The 19,988-nt window shown below is 36.0% G+C and overlaps 1 protein-coding gene across 1 annotated transcript in view; it reads left to right on the forward strand.

Moving 5' to 3' along the window:
- Positions 1–19,988, forward strand: part of LOC136043954 (ATP-dependent RNA helicase DDX55-like) — a 58,122-nt gene that overhangs the window by 29,724 nt on the left and 8,410 nt on the right. Inside the window, exons 6-10 of the mRNA XM_065729030.1 lie at positions 4,129–4,220; positions 9,377–9,582; positions 10,866–11,034; positions 16,222–16,348; positions 19,088–19,313. Of these exons, the coding sequence (XP_065585102.1) occupies positions 4,129–4,220; positions 9,377–9,582; positions 10,866–11,034; positions 16,222–16,348; positions 19,088–19,313 (820 nt within the window). The remainder of the gene's footprint in view (positions 1–4,128; positions 4,221–9,376; positions 9,583–10,865; positions 11,035–16,221; positions 16,349–19,087; positions 19,314–19,988) is intronic.

The following is a 19,988-nucleotide window of genomic DNA, read 5'->3' on the forward strand; positions in this document are numbered from 1 at the left end:
TCACTCATATTGGGAGTATGGTTGTGTTCATTATATGATTATATAGTTTAGGCTAGGCAGTTGAAACCTAGCAAGAAATCTACGAAGATTTCAAGCCTTTTTTTAATCTCATCTCAATTTATCTTGTCTCGTCCAATTTTTATGGCACTTGGTATTTACCAAGTGACGTATAGCGATCGCAATTTCTTTCGATCTGTCTGTCTGTCTGTCGGTCCCACTTTTGACGATGGAAGTTGGCAGGCGTATCAGGGACCTGACCAGATTAAATTAGAAATAGTCGCTTTCCCGATTCGACCCGAACTGTCTTGAGAAATTCCCTATTGTTCTTCTTGTTTTTAGTGTTTGTTATCTTATCTTAATGAAATTTGATAGTTAAAAGGATCTCGTGCTTCAGAGCTCTTATGTTAAATTCCGACCAAATCCGGTGACATTGGGGGGAGTTGGAGGGGGAAACCGGAAATCTTGGAAAACGCTTAGAGTAGAGAGATCGGGATGAAAATTGGTGGGAAGAACAAGCACAAGTCCTAGATACGTGATTGATATAAACGGAACGGATCCGCTCTCTGGGGGGAGTTGGGAGCGGGGTTATTTCGGTTAATTTGGAAAATTAGAAAAAATTAGGTATTTTTAACTTACGAACAGGTGATCGAATCTGAAGGAAATTTGATATTTAGAAGGACCTTGTAACTAAGAGCTCTTATTTTAAATCCTGACCAGATCTGGTGGTACTGGGAGGAGTTGGAGGGGGAAACCGGAAATCGTGGAAAACGCTTAGAATGGAGATATCAGGATGAAACTTAGTGGGAAGAATAAGCACATGTCGTAGATACATTATTGACGTAACCGGACTGGATCTGCTCTCTTTGAAGGAGTCGGGTTGGGGGGGTCAAGTGCTTTGGCGAGTTTGGTGCTTCTGGACGTGCTAGGACGATGAAAATTGGTAGGCGCGTCAGGGACCTGCACAAATTGACATAATAAGTCATTTTCTCGATTCAACCATCTGGGAGGCTGAAGGGAGAGGAAAAGTTAGAAAAATAAGGTAATTTTAACTTACGAATGGGTGATCGGATCTTAATGAATTTTGATATTTAGAAAGACCTCGTGTCTCAGAGCTTTTATTTTAAATCCCGACCAGCGCCTTTGATTTTCCTTTTAAATCAATGTATTGATTCTTAGAATTTTTCTAGAGCTCATGCCTTATGAGTTCTTGGCACTTCTGACCTCGTCACAAGTGCCATATGAGCTCTTGGCTCTTGTTCTCTTCTTACTGTGGGGAATATTCTTTAGATCCATTCTTGGCATAAACTCCTGGTATATCACCAAAGGTGCTCTTTCACGTGCCACCTAAGTGTTCTATCATTGCCACCGAAGGTGCTATTTCTAGGCCTTGTGGGGTGGAACCATGTAGTTCATAAAAAGGGATACTAGAAAGGTTTTCGAAATGGCTTACGCCTCGAGTAGACTTTATTATTGTAACCGTATCACTTGACACCTTGATTGACTTTACCTATTTCGGTTATTTTTGTTTATGCTCAACTACTACCATATTATGCACAGGGTGGATTGGCCTGGATGGATCGGAACCCTATAGCTCATAAAGAGGGATGTTTGGAACACTAAAGAGTTTGCAAAGTTTGCAAATGCTTCAAATAGGCTTTATTACTATGTCACATGATACCTTGCACGGGTCTCATTTTTCTATTGATACCTTGATATATTTCTATTGAGACTCTATGATACTTTCTATTGTTTCTATTGACACCTTTGTTTCAATATTAATCTTTCTGTTGAAACTCTATGATACCTTCCACGGCTTTAATCTTTCTTTCACTCTCAGCTATTACCATCTTATTGTCCTAATTCACGAGTTCCAAAACAAATTGTTAAATTTAAGTACAGATAAATAAATAATCTAAGATTTAACTAAAGTTTGATATATAATCACTCCTAAGCTTGGTTGCTCTTACCGTCTCGTTGGTTATTTGATAGATTTGTTTTTGTAGATATGCGATTTTCCTCATTATATCCACTAATTGCCACTGGGTACGGGTTGACATTGGTCGTAAATATTCTCGCCAAAAAATCACGTTTTTCTTGTTGCTCATAAATGGATGTCTTCTCATAGGAAGTGAATTGGAAATAACAAGTCATTTATAAGTCATAATTCTCAAATCATTTGTACCCTGGGAATGTTGAAGGATGCAAAGGTATTAGATTCAAGTACTAGATTAAATTAGGTTTATGATTAGTTTAATAATTAGGTTTTCGGTTGTTATGTGTCAGTTTTCGTTCTTTACTAGGCTGCCCCTAAGGGAGCAACCCTTATTATTGGCTCTCTTGTGTTCCATTGTGAAATTTTAAGCCAGTAGAAACAACAAAATTTGACTCCAGCTAATTGCTTCTCATGTCTGAAAATGTAAGCCAATAAAAGGAACAAAAAGTGGAAGTCCACTCGAATCGCTCACATGTGTGAAATATTTACTAAAAAGAAGGAAAAATTCTCTAGTCAAAAGATACTTAACTTTGTATTTAAGGCTATTCGATACCTTAAAATCTTACTGCGAGTCACAGCGTCGGCTGACTGTCTAGAGGCGATCCTTTATCTCTTTCATTATAAACCTCTTTTGTTTGTGCGGCATACCTTCCCAGGAGTCTAAAAAAAAGTTCAATTCATGCCGTTTTGTGCCGGGGAAAAAGATATTCAGCTTTTATAATCATTAGAAATGTAATTTTTATCATTAATATTTTTTTTCAACAGAGAAGAATTTTCTTTTTAATGGTCAGGAAAGGATAGTCTCTAAAAATGTTATAGTATATATGCTTAGAAAATGCTACAAATCAGCTTAGTGGAAATATCATTTGTGCAATTTTAGTATCTTTGGGAATTCCTTGTGCGGCTACCTACTTAGACTGAGAACCTTTCCGACACAGAGACGGATTTACTTTTTTTTTTCGATCAAACATGTACATATTCTCAATAGCGCTTAATGGTGCCTAGTCTCCTGGGAAAACTCGCTTAAGAGTCTTTTGTGTTTGAGATGATCAAACGGAGCCAAGGCTCGCAAAATAATTTCAAGGCATCGAATCCCCTTAAATACAGAGTAAAGCAGTTTTTGACTTGAAACTATTCCTTCTTTTTACTGAATACTTCACACAGGAGAAGCAATCGGGAGAAATTTAACTATTGTTGGTATTTAATAGCTTAAATTCTCACAAAAGAGAACCAGTCTTGCTGAGTTTAACTTTTGTTCTTTTTATTGACTTAAATCTTCGTACAGGAGAACCAATCAGGTAGAGTTATATATTTTGTTCTTTTATTGGCTTAAATGTGGTTGGCTTATCTATTTTCGTAAGTAAACGACAATTGTTCCTTAAGCATGTGTCATAACAGATTTAAAGTTACATATATGACGTCATTCGTGCGTCATATTATCGTGCATATGAAAATGTAATTTTGTCAAAAATTGTATTTTACCTGTAATAGTATGTCTTATTAGTTACAAAAAGCACGCAGATGTAGCAATTCCCTTGTCGTTAAAAATGGGGAAATGTAATACTACTGAATAGGGTTTTCGATGATGGTACAATTTTTATTTCGGTCCGACACCGTTTTTATGGGGCTTCAAGCTAATTTTAATAATTCAAGTAAACTTGATTTCACAACAAATTTTTGTCATTAGATTAATCGAAATAAAAGTTGCCATTCCTGAATCGCATCCAGATTGCGATTCTTCCTCGTTGAAAAGTATTTTTAAACTTTCGGTTACTAAGGGCTAGAGCTCGTTCTCTACTAGGTAGCCCCAAAGGGGGCAACCATGATGATGGGCTGTCCTGTGTTCCAGTATGAAGTTGTAAGCCAGTAAAAAGAACTAAAGTTAAACTCCACCTGATTGATTTACCTGTATGGAATTTAAAATTGACTTGATTGGTCTTCTGTGTGAAAACTTAAGCAAATAAAAAAACAGAAACGTAAACTCCACTCGACGGGTTTTGCTGCATGAAAATTTAAGCCAATACACCAATGAAAGCAAAGAATATCTTTTACCACGGAACTATTTGGAAGTTATTTGAACAGTTCACAGTTAAACAGCTTAATAAGCTTTTTAAAACATTTTTACTTTATTTTAGATTAATCAGAGGGACAAACATTCTCTGTTTACATGGCAAGAAGAAGGATAAGCGGTTCAAAATATTTGATAATTTTAGGAAGCTGAATAAAGGTAAGAAAATGTTGTTGTATCGTATGCTTGCGTATTTTTGTCCTGTTTTGTTCATTCAGGGTGATGTAACCAAATGCTGACAAAATGTTGGTTATAACTTTTTCCTATGATTTCACAGACACTCCCAGTTTTAGTACCAACATGTCTGGTAAATAAGCGAATCAAAGTGAATTCGCCCCAATAGTCATTTCCTCGTCTATCTTTTCTTTGTGGTTTTTTCGTTGGTTTAATTTCCTTATAAATTCTACTCTGATGTCTTGTGACTTTTCTCAGACAGCACTACGAGCTTTAGGCTCCTCGTGCATTTCCTTTATCGATGTCTAAAATATATGGATAAAAGTGCTAAGGACGGAATAAAAACAAAGTAAACCTCAAAACAAACACTAAACTAGACCTACGTTGCCCGGGCAACGTGAAGTGTTGCGGCAACCTTTGTCCGGCTTCGCCGACTAAAGTGTTGCAAGAGCAACACTTTAGTTTTGTTTCTTCGCTATCGATCAGTAATCACATGATCAAAGGCTATTCCTCAGTGTTGAAAAAACAACAACAAAATAGTATCGAAAGAAGGGACTAAATTGACTTTGCAGCCAGTTAAACTTAATCCTTTTCAATCGTAAACATCGTGACGGATGAAAACTCGGAGCAATATCTTATATAATCTAGTAGGTATTATAAAGCTATCCGTAACTTTACAGGATTAAAATAACATAGGTGACACTATTTATTACGAAACCACTTCATTGTTTTAGGTTATCGTTTGTACCCGTTGCGTAAACACTTGATTCTGTCAGATTTAAAGAGATCGAACACAATGTGCACCAATTTGCACAAATTTCTAACCCTAAGTGAACAGATTCTTACTTACAAGTTCCTCTCCCGTGGTAGACATCAATTTCACCGGAAACAAATAAATGGGTACACCAACTAGCAAAAGTTGCAAACCCCTCATCGCTGAAGACGATTGTTGCCCAACAGCCGATTATTACTTACAATTCCCCTACATGTCTTACCACTTGGAACTAAATTGGTTTAACCATCAAATACACCGGAAACAAATAATAGGTACACCAACTACCAAAAGTGGCAAACCCCTAATTGCCGAAGATGATTATGAGCTAACAGCCGTTTCTCGCCCGAAGTGAACCGATTCTTACTTATAAGTGCCTCTCCCGTGATAGGCATCAAGTTCACCCGAAACATTAAATGGGTACATCAACTAGCATCGTTGCAAACCCCTCATCGCTGAAGTTGAGTGTACAGCAGATTATTAGTGCCTAACAGCAGATTATTACCTGCAAGTCCCCTACATGCCTTACCACTGGAACCAAATTGGTTTTACCATCAAATACACTGGAAACAAATAATAGATACACCAACTAGCAAAATTTGCTAACCCCTCATTGCCGAAGGTGATTATTACCTAACAGCTGACTGTTGCTTACAAGTCCTGTATATGTCTCACAATTTGTATCGGCCTGGATTTCGTTTCAGTGTGTACCTTACTACTGAAGTTGTCAACCCCTTGAAACTTTCAAACTGGTATACCTCATGAAGGAATTTTTGTACCAGATCAGCTCATCAAGAGCTATCGATTGCCGTCGAAATAAAAATTTAATCTGTCTTAATTCAAAAGTTCCCAAGTTCCCTACTGCAATCCCAAGTCCGAAAAACCGAATGATAAACTCAGCTGAAATCACGAACAGAAATGGGTAGAAACAATAGATGGCAGCCCTTCTGGACCCGTAGGAAAATGCCACATTTTGCTTCTGTAAATTTTTCTGTTCATCACTCAAAAACATATATTGGCTGTGGGGCCGGGTAACTGCCGGTTTTTAGTCCATCTTCAATTTGAAAGTGGTGCCTGCCTGCTTGCCTGCTAGAACGGAGCTTTCCACTCGAAAGCAGAAACATGGTTTGATGAAACGAAAGCTTGGCTGCACAACTTCAGATACTCCTCTCTGACATAGGCTATATAACTCCACTTCACTTCGCACACCATAGGCTCTGGCTCGTGGACAAGCAAAAACCATCCTTTTTGGCCCCAGGCAAGTTCTGCGGAGCTTTCCAAAATGTAATGTCATATTCATCAATCTGGCCTGAGGTCCACACTTTCCGTAAAAACCGCAAGGGTTAGACCCTTACCAGTTTCCAGGAATAAGCTGAGATCGGCGGCATAGAAAAAAAAAACAAAACAAAAAAAAGGGACAAAACCAAAGTGTTGCTCTCGCAACACAATTAAAAGACGCCTTGTCTTTAGATTCGTACTTTCCTCTGCTATAAGAAATAACGCGGGGACGTAGAGGTATAGCAATCTTATTTTTATTTTTGTAATCTCTATTTTCTTCTATTTTCAGCTTTTCTTTTAGACTTTTACGTTTTCCTTGTATTTTTTTTAAATAACCACTTCTTCTTTGGGCATTGAGACTTATAGCTCAACGGGTGGTAGCAACGGGTAGCTGGTAGGAACGGGTGTTGCTACCAGCTCCTCAGACACAATAAAATAGTTTAGCTATCGAACTTCTTTGACAAAAGCCTTTTTTTCCTTGACTCTTCTTACCATATTTTTGTTTGTGTTTGTTTTTAAGTTTGACTCTGAAATGTGTACTCCACCCATTTCTGATAGTGATACTCCTTTTTTGGCAAATAAATATTGTTTTTTAGCTTAACAACAAGGCAATTTTTTAGCTTAATAATAAGGCAAAGTTAGTATAATATCATTGCATGACGCGAGTTCTGATTATTAGCATTATATCGATTAACGACGCTTCTTGAGTATTAGGATCCTTGCGTCGGCCCTGCAGTGTGTTCTACTGCTGGGCTCATCAGCTTTGTGTTTCGTATATCCTATGGACCAAACTCACCACAATATAATTTGTATTCAGTTAGATTATTATCATTATCTACAAATAACCACAAAAATGATTTAATAGGTAGATACGTTAACTACATGTCTATTTCTTCAACAAAAGATGATAATAGTCGTTATTGCAGAGCGACTTGAATTTTGATCCTCCTTCTTCAGAGGAGAGTCCCATAGCTGCTTTACTGCAGTAATTGACATTGATTTTAATCTGGGTTGCAGGCTGCAGCTTGCTGTGATAGCTAACAACCTAGTAAGAGACGATCACGTCCTATAGCAAGTAAAATATCAGAATGAATCATCATATGCATGATGATGCAACACATACAGATAGGGTATATAAAGAATCGGTATAATTTGATAAAAGTGTGGACATTTGTGTCATGTAAAGTGTGGACTTTGTAGGCAATATAAAGTGTGGGCTTTATAGGCAACTTCATTCTTAAAATTGAAATCAAAATGACGGGGCGGAAGCTTCGATCGAGAAAAAACATTTCCTTTTATTACTACTCTAACTCACCTAGGTCCCCTCCCACGCATATTTTTTCCCCAAGTCATTTGGTCAAAATTTTGAGATAGCCATCCTGTTCAGTTTAGTCGAAAACCAGTTAGTTACAAACTTTGACCCCTACTATAGTAGGAAGAATCTTTCCATGGTGGAACTTATCACCAAGGAGGAGAATTTCCATGAAGGGGGCACAGGATCTTCTAGCATTGTTAAGAAAAAAAAAATGAGAAAATAAATAATTTATTTTTTCACCTGGAAGTAATGACTAGCATCAAAACTTAAAACGGACATAAAATATTACGTATATAAGGCGGTTTGTCTCCTCCACAATACATTGTTCTTTACGCTAAGGTATTTTTAGTAATTTCAGCTGTTTATTCTACGGCCTTTGCAATTCAAGGGTTTTTCTTAAAGATTTGGAATAAAATTCAAGTTTTAGTGTAAAGAGCGAGGTATTGACGAGGGGAAGCCTTCTCATATACGTAATAAAAATGCACAAATATAGAAGTTCGTCACGTAAGTCAATTCGGAAGGTACGTATGTTTATTACTACTAAAAACGTTCGTACAAAAAAATAAAAATCAAGTTGTATTTGCAGTAACCAAAAATTGGAGGGCAACTAGGCCTAAAATCTAAACTATTCAACTAGCCAAAATCTAAACCTGCATTAATTCAAAAAAGTTCTGAAATTAAATAAAAAAAATAAGCTTTTTTAACTGCAAGTAAGGAGCGACATTAAAATTTAAAACAAAAACAGAAATTATTTTGATGGCACAACTTAAAATTTGCGATTGAGACCGAACCCATAATTTCGATTTTCGATGGGATGTCACGTTATCATGATTCATGATGGCAAAACGTAAAATTTGCGATCTAGATAGTGAACTTATAATCCAGATCTTTAATAGGCTGTCATGTTGTCACGAGCTGTGCTGCTTCATGATGGCACAACGTATAATTTGTGATTTAGACTGTGAACCCGTAATTCCGATTTTCGATAGGCTGTCACGTTATCACGAGCCATGCTGCTTCGTGATGGCAAAACGCAAAATATGCGATCTAGATTGTGAACTTGTAATCCAGATTTTTGATTGGCTGTCATGTTGTCACGAGCTATTCTGCTTCATGATTGAATTTGCGATTTAGACTGTGAACCCATAATTCTGATTTTCAGTAGGCTGTCAAGTTATCACGAGCCATGCTGCTTCACGAATGCCAAAACGTAAAATTTGCGATCTAGATTATGAACTTGTAATCTGGATTTTTGATAGGCTGTCATGTTGTTGCGAGTCATTGTGCTTTATGATTGCACAACATAAAATTTGTGACTTAGATTGTGAACTCGTAATACTGATTGTGAGTAGAGTGTCAGATTTTCATGGGCTATGCTACCTCTTATGGGTAAATATAAAATATTTTTTAGGCCTTTTTTAATTTCTTGAAAAAATTAGTTTCTTGAAAAAAGATTCTGAATTCACTATTGATTAAAGTAGTCTATAAAATTGATTGATAAAACGGCAGAATTGACAATCCTACTTTACAGTAAGATTGTTGGGCACGTAATCTAGGTTGTGAACTCATAATCCCGATTTTAAGATTTATCATTTTCATGCTCTGGACTATCCACGGGATGACATATTGCCTAATCCAAATTATAAATTGACAATCCAGCTTGTTAGCGGAAATGGCCTTTTGTTGAGTAAAAGTAATGCATAAAACCCCAGGATCATGTCTGATATATCAATATCAAAATTGGCATAAAACCTTATCAGGATTAGGTTTTTATAGGTGTGCTGGTATCTACTGATGTGATGGCGCGTGGAGTTGATATTCCAGCAGTTGACTGGGTGGTTCAATTTGATGTTCCTGTGAGCGCCTCAGCGTTTGTTCATCGGTGTGGGAGAACTGCACGTCAAGGCCATCAAGGATCAGCCCTTGTTATTCTAATGCCAAATGAAGAAGAGTATATAGACTTTTTAAAGTTCAACCAATCGGTATGTGATAACTATTCGGTATCGATAACGTTTATCCTTAATCTTCATTTTATCCTTTATCCTTAATTTATCCTTTTTCCTTAATTATTAAATAATTGAAGTTAATTACAAGAAAGTTATTTTTTATGACAAATGTAGTGAAGCTAGTAGCTGTGCTTAAACTGTACTTATATTTGAAGAAGTTTATTATTTCACTTTTTCTTTTTCTTTTTCTTTTTATTAATACGAAATAATTAAAATAGCGGTTGGTTCCTTTTTCTCAAGCTGGATTTAGTTTTGAAGTATTTGAATGTTGAGTTTTTTTCCTCCGTCTTTTTTCACTTATTATTTATTTATTTTTATGTGTGTTTTGTTTTTGCTTAACTTTAGATTATGGTAATGAATAATTTTTTCTCATTAAAAACTATTGTTACTGAAATATCCTGACTAGTTGTGTTGTTATTCACTATCTTTATTTCATCGTTTTATCCGGTGTTTTTTCTTGTACTTTATTTTTAGTTGTTTTTAATGAGTTTTTTCTCTTTTCTCTTCCTTTCTATTTAATTTACACCGCGTTTTATTTCTAATTAAGTTTATTTTTTGTTTATGAATTATATTGAAAAAAATCCAAATATATGAATCGTCAAATGTAGCAGATGAATATCCTAACAAACCGTGGGGGGGGGGCATTGGCCCGTTAACTGAAAGAAAAAACTTGATTCTATAATTCCTAATTAAATAATCCAAGTAACTATAAATAATAAATCTGCCTTTGTTTTTCGTCCTTCCGACTTTTATTTTCTATTTTATTTACCTTTATCTCTGATGTGTCATTTGTTCCGTATATGCTGCGTTGGCTTAAGGCCACTTTCAGCTGGAATGAGTTAGTAATGGTAGCAGTGTACCGTTTTAGAAAAAAACAAAATGTAAAAATAGTATAAATATAAAATGAATATAAATGTAAAAGTATTAAATAGGAAAATAAATAAGAAACCAAGAAACGAGGTGATTTCCTACCATTTGAAAAAAAGCAAAGAAAACTGAAGTACAGTGTAATTAAAATTAATTTTTATTTGTAAATAAAATCCAAATTAAATTACAATAAAATGAGCTCCATTGAACCGCCCTTAGTGCTCAACACACATACACACACACAAAAAAACTAACTTTTTGAAGTAAACTCTAATGAGACAGAAGGAAACTGGAAAATCACGCTTGTTTTTTCATTTCTTATTTATTGTTATGTTTTCTTTGTTTTTGTCAAACATTATCTTCAGCGATTTTAATATAATATAAATCTTCAGGTAATTTTGGATAAATTTCAAGAAGTCCTAGAGCCAAAAAAATGTCTGGAATCACTTCGCAAAGCACAAACAATGGATAGGAAGATAATGGATTTGGCAAATAAGGCCTTTGTGTCTTTCGTTAGGGCCTATTCAAAGCATGAATGTGGTGTGTTATTACGTGTTAAAGGTTGGTAAATCGTATCTAGTATGCTAACGACAAATAGTTGCTTGGTTGATTTTTTAATTGTTGCTTGGTTGATTTTTCAATTTCGATTGATTTTTTGTTGCTTTTTCAATTAGTTGATTTTTCAATTTTGATTTTTCAATTTTTGTTGCTTGGTTGATTTTTCAATTGTTGCTTGGTTGATTTTACAAATCAACAAGTTGGTTGGTAATTACAAGCGAAATTTTGTAGATTGAGATGTGTGAAGTTATCTTTTTTTTGGGAGCCTAAATATCAAGCTATTAAAAAAAAAACAGCAGAAATATGGCAAACTGTATGAACCTTATAGAAATGCTATTTAAAAAAGCAAAACCAGCTTGTAAAAGCTGGCTATTTGTATTAACGTTATAGAACCTTATAAAAAGTTATTAAAGGAAAGAAAAAAACAAAAAAAAAACAGAAAATAGCTAGCGAATTGTATAAACCTTATAGAAACGCTATTGAAAAAAGCAAAAGTTTTTTTTAGAAAAAAGGAAGAAAATAGCAAAACGCTGGAACAGTGTGTGAACCTTAGAGAAACGCTATTAAAAACCAAACAAAGAAAAAACCAGCAAAAGTGACTATATGAACCTTATAGAAACGTCATTGGAAAAATGAAGAATAAACAGCAAAAGTGATGTAAACAAAAAAAATATGTGTAACTTAATTTAACTCTTTTCAAGAGTTATAGGCATACAACCGTTTCTTTTTCATAGCATACAAACCTTTAATACCTGGCAATTCCAGCTTTAAGGATTATTTTACGAATAAAATATTAAGAAATTAATGAGGTGAAAATTTCAACGAAGGGTTTCCATCCTTCGAAGGGTTCCGAAAGGCTACTACGCGTCTAGAGAGTTTTCATGAATATGCAAGATTTGGAAAAACACACAGGCATCAAATACTTCTATTTACAGGTTTTAATACCAAAACAAATAAAGGGGATACCAGACAACAAATTTGAAGATTCTGCATTGTCATGTCCTGTGGTGAGAAGGTGATGTCAGAGTTAGCCAGATGGGTTTCAACCTGTTGAAGATTGATGTCGCATGTTCAATTCTCCTCTTGCTATTATTAGCTATTTCACATTAGCATATTCAATCTAGATTCCAAGATACTTAAACTGTTTGACCTGCTCATTTGCTTTGTCTTTGCAGTTCAGTTTCAGAGGAGAGACAGATATGGCCATGCTCTTTGTCTTCACCGCTAGTCCCAATTTCTCGGCCTTTACATCTGTAGCGCATAGTAGCAGCTGCAGTCTCTGCTTTGCGTCTTGGAGAAGAACTGCATCATCTTCTAAGTTCATATCAGAGATCTGCCAACTGCTAACCTTCACTCCACAGCCTGAAGACTGCCGCAGAATATAATCCATTACAATAACAAGCAAGAATACGTGTCCCCATATTCTGTGCGTATGCAGTATTCACTTTCTTCATACAGCGCCATTATCATTTTGACTTATTTATAATTGACTTCGTTATATTTAAAAATCTTCCATAAAGTGTGTTGATCGATAGAATAGAATGTCCCATTCCTCCACCATCGTTCTTGAATAAAAATAAGATTAGAGCCAGACCTATCAGGTCGGAAACCGTCTTGCTCTTCTCTGAGGTGTGAATCTAGGGCTGCTCTTACGCATTCTAGTATTACTGTGGTTAGTATTTTGATAGCACAAACGTTAGGTTGATGCCCCTCCAGTTGTCACAGACTAGCGCCTTTCTTGAAGATTATTACCAGTCCACCTTTGAGCCAATCTTTTGGGACTTTTTGGCTGTTCCAGGTGACGCTAGGAATATAGTTCAAACGGTTATGTAGGCTCGAAGAAACTCCTTCAGCATCTCTGCCTTGATCCCATCGGCCCCTGGTATCCGTCAATTTCTTAGCTTTTTCACAGCTGCCGTCCCCTCTTCAGTGCTTGGGGGATCCTCATACTACCTCTGGATCCTCAGATTTAGGTCTATTTAAAACTTTTTCAAAATGCGAGTCTCATCTCTCAGCTATTTGTAGGTCCGAGATTACATCCACATTTTCATATATTACAAGGGATGTTTTCTTTCCGACTATCACGTTTGTTAGTCGATATACAATTTTTAAGTTTCCATTTAGCAGCTTTTTTTGCAAGTACTGCTTTCTTCTCGATAACGTTTCTTTTGTCTGTCCTTGCACTTCTTTTAACCACCTTATTCTCTTCTTTGTAATGGAGCTGTGATTGGGTTTTTGTTCAAGGTTCACCGTATTTAGGATAATCTTTCGGATCTCCTTGCGTTTACTGATACCTTTCTAGGTCTCATCCGAAATTCATTCTTGTTTTTCTTGAAGCCAAGCCTGGTCTTCGCAACGTCATGATATGCACTTTTCATTGAGGTCTGTATGTTTTCATCACCAGATTCTTCAGCTTCATCGAGCAGGCTTAACGCTTCAAATTTGCTGTTTAGTAATATACAGAAGCTCTGCTGATATCGCGATCTTTCAGCTTATCGGAGCGAACTGTTGGTGTGTTGTGACGTTGGTTTTTGGCTTCTCAGCTTTTAGTTTATTTCTTACTTCGACTATCATCAAATTGTAATCTGAATTTATGCCCGCTTCTCGATAGCCCCTCACGTCAAGCAGGCTACTTTTCCAGCTTCTTGATATGAGGAAATGATCGATTTAGTTTTTTGTCTGGCGGTCGGGGGACACCCACGAGTACTTTTGAATCGTTTAATGCTTGAACATACCACCGCCTATCACTAGATAGTTGCTTAGGGCATAGTCGATTAGGAGTAAATCGTTTTCATTCACGTCTCCTAGGCCATGTGGGCTCAGAATTTCAGGACTGTACTGAAGATCTGCACCGACTTTAGCATTTGGATCTCCAACAATACAGAGCACATCGTGTCTGGGAACGTCTTTAGTAACCGATTGTAGCATGTTGTAGAAAGTATCTTTTTCCTCATCATCAGCTTTATTGGTTGGGACATAGCAGGCAATGATGGTAATTTTTGTATGATTAGATACGAAGCGAGATGCCAAGGGAGCTGTCAAATACGAAGCGTTCGGCAAGTGACAGAGCTGTTACTACGTCGGCTTTATACTTGCGGATTAATGCTTAATTTCTGGCCCAAAGGAGTAAATGAAGTAAACATTTTGCGAATTTGAAATATACTAAACGGAGTTTACGTTTATCATTTTGTGTGAAAATCTTCCAAAATGGTCCTGTGTATAGTAAATGTGTAAGGGATATTGAATTGTTAAGTTAAAGAGCAGTACGGTTGGGTTATACAAATTATACGGTACAGTTGTGTGTATATCATATCCAGTAAATTGTCAAGGATTTGAAAAAAGTATAGGAATTAACCGCTTGTCGATAAACAACTACTTGTACATCCCTGTAGTTAAATACTTACCTTTGAGTCTTTTTTTTTAGATTCAAAACCTAAATACCATAATGGTCTGTGTTATTATCTCTATAATATGCTACAATAAACCATAAATAGTCAAACAAAAAATATAGAAAATACTGACTTGGAAGAAATTCTTCATTTCTGGATTAATGACATTCTAGAGTTAATCCATAGTTGAAATCCTAGAGTCAATTGAGTGACACATCGATTGAGTTGTTCTTTATTATTACTAGGTGCTTCCTAGGGCGCCTCTCTCCTGGAATCAGGAAATACATCCATCAGTATGATCTGACCTGTTAGAAATTCTAAGAGAAAAATAGAACGGGTTCAGTTTGGTTTTTTTTTTATGATCCCAAATATCTCATAGGCCAGTTACTTAACTACCCTGACTTCTTCTAGTTGTCATCCATGTCTTGTGATCCATTGTTGACATCACAGAGTCAGTTGAGTGACACATCGATTGAGTTGTTCTATAACTAGGTACTTCCTAGGGCGTCTCTCTCCTGGAATCTGGAAATGCATCCAGCAATATGATCTTGGAACATCAGGTTAATCCATCGCTAACAGTTTTTCTTAAATGGTCAATGGATGAGTAAAAACCGTAAAGGTCAAGCTGAAGTATCATCCCGTTTCGGGGCCTTCTTTAGCTACTGCTACTCCTATTAACTCACTGCAGCACCAAACCCCATGAGGCCAACACACATGCACTCGCTCCTTTTCCGTACAAATATATTCAAAGTCTCCTTCTTTATATCGTCCTGAGGAGTTTCTATTTCCCTTAAATGTGTCCTTACGACATCCTCATAACCCGATTCAGGGACGACTTGCTTTAGTTTGGCCCTAGACGGTTGGCCGACAAGGACAGTCTTTTCCAATCTACCTTCTTTAAATTTGAAACTTATTTAATATTTAAGTAAAGAAGATAAAAGTGTTTTTTTTAAACAAATATAATCATGTGCTATGACGTCATAAACAGTTGTAACTATGCCACTGAAGATTACCTCTTCTCAAAGTTTTCCCAAATATGCCTCCAACTTAAGACCTTGAGAAATGTGCATATAGTTAGCATTACCCTCCCAAAGTATATGTAGTATGTATATCATCATTATGTAATATTTAGCCCACCAAGTTTATAAGTACATTACTAAGTTTCTAAGTTCCTAAGTTTACTAAGCCTACTAAATCTACTAAGTTCCAAGTTACTAAGCTTCTAAGTACATTCTAAGTGCATGAGGCTCCTCTCGGCCCAAGAACTTATAGCGATAAATATCAAATCGATTTGGGACAAAAAGTAATCATAGAGGTTTCAACCCTCACGTCCCACATTCAACAAAATGTGATCATTTCTACCTAGGACACAATCCCCAAAGTATAATATTGGGACCTGGAGTTCGATTTCAGCTGCAGAAATCTGCCACAGGGTCTGGAATTGGATTCCGATGATTACGCGAATGCGTCTTCACAATAATCAAGCAAAGAGAAGAAGAAGAACGAATCTTATTATGAACCGTGAGATATCTCGCAAGGGAATCGTGGGATAACGTTAAATTCTCAGTGGTAGCCCTGCTGTAAGATAGCAACGGGATAAATGAATTAGTTCGGATAATTTAGCATTCCAACTGATTACATCTTGTATCAGTCGCAAAAACGATCTCCTAGGTGTGGCCTTAACACACGTTGATGATAAAGGGACGATTTTGTCTCTGTAAACGACTTATAAAACCAGGGCTTTTCAGTCAAATACAGCTATCGTTGGTCCTTTTTATACACCCTTTTTCTTCCTTTTCAGATTTGAATTTTGGAAAGCTTGCAATGGCGTACGGTTTATTGAGAATGCCAAAGATGCCTGAACTCAAAGGGAAAGTTGTAGCCGACTTTTCAAGAGCTGACGTGGATATTAAGAACATATCGTACAAGTAAGAGCTTCAATTGTATTTTGATTTGGAGGATTGGAGGGCAGTGTAAGTCTATGTTCCCTCTAACTACACCAAACCCCTCCAAATCCACATCCATATCCACACCTTTACTAGAAAAACCCCCACCCTTACCTTCTCTGAAAGGTCGCCAAGCTTATCTGTGTTTAAATTGAAAACATGCCTTGTTTTTCGATCTGTATGATTTGAGGCATAAAAATTGGCCTTGGTAATTCCAATACTCATCTGTATCTGTCAAAGTTTTTGGCAGAAACATGAGTATGTTGCAATGGAACGTGAGAGTAACAATTTTCAGAGGCGTGCTCCCTGATAATGTAATCGCTCTGTGATATACGTATACAGGTTATTTTTATCATCAAATACATCAAAAAAAAAAAAAAGAAATTGTTGTTGTTTTTAAAGGCGAAATAACATAGATTTTGCTTGCACATGCTGGATTTCGAAGTAACAACAAAGATTGGGTAAAGGTTTAGGGTTTTGGGGCGCAGTAACATTATTCTATATACATTTTATTTTTCAAAAATAACCAAATTCTTGATGTCAGGAAATAGAGAAAAAAGTAGTTCTAAACAGAAATTTTCAGTTTAGAGACCTTCTTCAAGAAATACGTCTTAATTTTCTTTTAAAAACAAATTTTTATCAAAGCATGCCTATTTGAAAGTTTTGATGCGTTGAAACCTACACCGTTCGATGGTGACGATGGCGGATAATTATGTTGGTAAGACCGACAAAACAGCTACTGCAACACTTCACCTTGCCTAAGCACCGTGAATCTAGTTCATATCTGGGAGGTTTCTCTGTCCGTTTCATATTAGATTTGCAGCATCTGAGATTCGATTGTAGAATTCTTAAAAATGAAACAGATGCTCTCAGTTTGAAAAATTTTATCACCATGATACACCCTTGTAAAAAAAAAGGAGTGGGAGTATTTTTGTTACGTAATTCTATTTATCTAATTTCTACCCTGTAATCCGTGAAACTCTTTTATAATTTGCGTAAGGGTAAAAAGTCTGGATTATTAACCTGTTCATTCAATTTGATTCTTTTTTGATATTTGTATTGTTCTTCCAATAAAATGCTGTAAAAAAACTACGACAACAATTGTCATAGTTGCATTGTAGGTTCAATTTTTTTTTTGCAAATACCCAAACACCAGTATATCCCTGGTAGGTGATCTTAGTGACTTGAGATGTAGTGAGGAACTGGGTCCCCACTAGAAGGTACAAAAATATTGGTAGAAAATAATTTTCAATTAGAGTTCAACCTATGTTTTCTCAGAAGCATATGAAACCTTTTAGCTGATTGGCTACTAAAAAGGTAAGTTTTTAAGACGGAAGCTAGTACTCAGTTCCGTCTTAAATACATAGACCTACAAAACTTTTCAGTATAATCAACCATAACACAGTAGCGGGTACACTTGTAAAATCGGTTTCAAATTGACTCGTACTGGAATGATTGAATTCAAACTCAGCAATTAAGTTCCTCAGTATTTGTTCCGACTGTCTTCACATTTAAAATGGTGTCCTCTAGGGACCATCAGAACCCATTTTAATTCTGGTAATGATTTTACAAACTTTGCACCTGTCAAATAAGTGTACATTTTTTAATGATTTATCTGAGGCATGCTATGAAATTTTAAAGCAGCCCAGTGGGTATCCTTGAGTAGATATCTGACAGATCAGTTGTCTGTAACATGGCAGTCAATCCTTCTTTGTCAACACTTGAGAATAAACTTCCTTAATACCCAATATCTGATACCCAACACTTCCTTAATACTCACCCCTCTTTTCCTTGGTCATTCTGTCCCCGGTTGCGATTTCAAATGATCTGAAAGGGTGTTGCCGTATTGGTAATAATTGTGACGAGCAAAAATGTCATAATCTTGCTCTTTAACTGCTTAACAAGTTCATATGTTCAAACCTCCTTTAAACACAGACCTTCTATATCCCAAAAATCAATTTTTGCCAGTGTTTCTCTGCTTTAGAAACACAATGTTTGATTTAGCTCTCATCTTGCTTAGACCTCTCCAAGGACCTCTCCTGATGACTTTCGGACCTTTTCCATAGCAACCTTTTCCTTAGTTAAAGAAAAGTCCCTTATAGTCATCCTCGTAGAGTTGATCTCACCAATATTGGGTAAAAAAGACAAAAACTTATTATTTAATTCTAACATATTGTTTTGTTTGCTTCTTATTCAAATATTTTGGTTTATTTTGACCTCCTGTTAAGCTTCTTATTTTAAAGTTACGTATTTTCAACGTAGAAGGCGAATTCGCCTCCTCAGAGTATGTAATCACTTTTTGGAAATTAAATTTTATTTTATATTAATGTTAAATAATTTTTAGTCTTTTATAGATTCATGTGAAAACGCCTGTAAATAGGATAGGGGAATAATCCCAGTGATTACTACCACTTTTCCCCATGAAAAACTACGGCTACTGAATATTCCCTGTCAGGTTTTATTCTGAGAGGGCTAAGGTAGCGAGATTTCCCTCTAAGGTTGATCCAGAGGAGCCCTCTCTCTTAGAAAAATTGAAAAATACGTTCCTTCCAAAGGACTGAGTACAATTCTCCTCCCCTATGTCAAGGCATGGCTAGCTTAATCTCTCCTTTTTTCAGCTGAGCATCTATTTAAACCTATGGGTAGTGTTAACTGCCATCTTCTTGTGGTAAGTCGTTCCGGTAATATCCTTCCCTCTTTTATAATATCAATATTTTTCAGGGATAAAGCAGCAGAAAAGAACCGACAGTCAAACATAAAAGCTTATTTAGAAACAGGGAAGTGGCCAGCAAAACAAAATGAAAAAAAAGAACCTTCAGAAGAAGTTGAAGAAGAGGAAGAAGATACACCAGTAAATAATAATGGGAAGAAGAAAAGGAAAGGATTGACAGATGATGAAGAATTTCGTAGGGACGCCCTTCTAATGAAGAAGTTGAAACAAGGAAAGGTAAAACTTGTATATTTGAAAATGAGTTTTCTTAATCGATTAATTAACTAATAATTAATTATTAATCAATTAATTAATTAATATAGCTATCCAAATCCTGGATACGTTTTTTCCAATATAAGAGTTCTCAATTGAAATTTCGGTATGTGCGTTTTAACTATAGCATTTAGGCAAAGAAAAAAGCAAAGTGAATTTGTAATTATGGTAATGTAATTTATCTAGACTATTTGTGCCGAGAATCGTTGATTGTTTGGACTATATAAAGAACAATCTTAATCAATGCAAAAAGACGGAATTCATGCATAAATTTTTATAGTATATGCATGAGAAGAACTTGCTTTTTATACTGATTTCAAATATGCAAAATCTTCTGCTTTCAAATGTATAAGACAATTAGCAGTTTTTTTAAGGGGTTCCCCATGTCTGAAAACCCCGGAAAGGAAGTTTCAAGCTCCTGTCAACCAAAGTAAAATATTGTTTTTTTAATTGGATGATGGTCACAGACAACTTTTTTTCCTTTCTTAGCCAGGAATGGCTGTATCGGTGGTTGAGAAATGTCAGCAGATGTATCACTTGGATGAAAGTTTAGAAATTAGTCCTTTCATTCTGTCACGAAAGAAGTCGTATCATTGCGTAGCAAATAGCGGACTTAAAACGGTTTGATACCGAAAAACA

The sequence above is a fragment of the Artemia franciscana genome, chromosome 2, assembly GCF_032884065.1.
Source record: "Artemia franciscana chromosome 2, ASM3288406v1, whole genome shotgun sequence".
Lineage (NCBI taxonomy): Eukaryota > Metazoa > Arthropoda > Branchiopoda > Anostraca > Artemiidae > Artemia > Artemia franciscana.